This window comes from Cyprinodon variegatus, unplaced genomic scaffold (genome assembly GCF_000732505.1).
Source record: "Cyprinodon variegatus isolate N-32 unplaced genomic scaffold, C_variegatus-1.0 Scaffold609, whole genome shotgun sequence".
Classification (NCBI taxonomy): domain Eukaryota; kingdom Metazoa; phylum Chordata; class Actinopteri; order Cyprinodontiformes; family Cyprinodontidae; genus Cyprinodon; species Cyprinodon variegatus.
Window position 1 is genome coordinate 225,975 of NW_015151062.1, and position 922 is coordinate 226,896.

The following is a 922-nucleotide window of genomic DNA, read 5'->3' on the forward strand; positions in this document are numbered from 1 at the left end:
TGGGAATGATATATACGTGTTTTTATGCACAATGCTACGACAAAAATCGGACTAAATGGGGAAATAAAACAACGTGATTTGCTGTAAGGAGAGCAAAGACAAGGCGGTCCGTGATTACTGAAGCAAACCTGCTACTGACCAAATTAGCTCTGAGGTGAATGTTAATATAATTCTCTCTCTGAAGCGGAAAAGTCTGAGTTTCCATGTTTTCAGGTTTAATTTTGCAAACTGGCCTCGTGAAACGGACCTCTGGAGGCTGAATTCAGAATCGCCTCATAGGATCCAGGTCTAACAGAGGCTCCAACTTCAGAACCAGAACTGCATTAAAACCAACTCCAGCATATTAGAAGGAATCCATTTAGAGCCGGGATGCATTTTAATAGAAAAGAAGGAAAACTATGGATCCAACAACCCAGAGGAGGAGCTTTGTTACCTGGATGACTGACGGAGGCCTGGTCTCCTTCACCGTAGGTGGCTTCCTGAGGTCTCTGCTGTCCAGACGGTGGCGCTGTCGCACAATGTACTCGTATGTGCTGAGTCTATTCCACACTGAGGACACAAACACAGCCGTAGTTTATCTTTCATGAGGTAACAGGCAGTTGACAGAAGAAGCTTCCTCCAGTCTGAGGATGTTATCTCTCCCAGTTTAAGGTGGATTAAGAGGACGACCAGGTGAGCGTTCTTACTCAGGTAGATGTGGAAGCACAGCAGGTGGCAGAGCAGCCCGGATGACAGCAGGCCCAGAGCGATGGTGACGGCAGCCAGAACAGGAATCACCGCTGCTGCTGACCTGAGAGGAGCCACAGGGAGGAAGACGAACCAAACACCCGTCTCATTCTGCACTGTGGACACACAGGCACACACCTGTCTCATTCTGCACTGTGGACACACACCTGTCTCATTCTGCACTGTGGACACACAC

At 48.4% G+C, this 922-nt stretch overlaps 1 protein-coding gene across 1 annotated transcript in view; it reads right to left on the reverse strand.

Annotated features, from left to right (window-relative positions):
* The window catches only part of zdhhc1 (zinc finger, DHHC-type containing 1), a 25,408-nt gene that overhangs the window by 11,269 nt on the left and 13,217 nt on the right, over nucleotides 1-922 (reverse strand). Inside the window, exons 5-6 of the mRNA XM_015392842.1 lie at nucleotides 687-917; nucleotides 434-549 (exon numbers count right to left, since the gene is read on the reverse strand). Of these exons, the coding sequence (XP_015248328.1) occupies nucleotides 434-549; nucleotides 687-917 (347 nt within the window). The remainder of the gene's footprint in view (nucleotides 1-433; nucleotides 550-686; nucleotides 918-922) is intronic.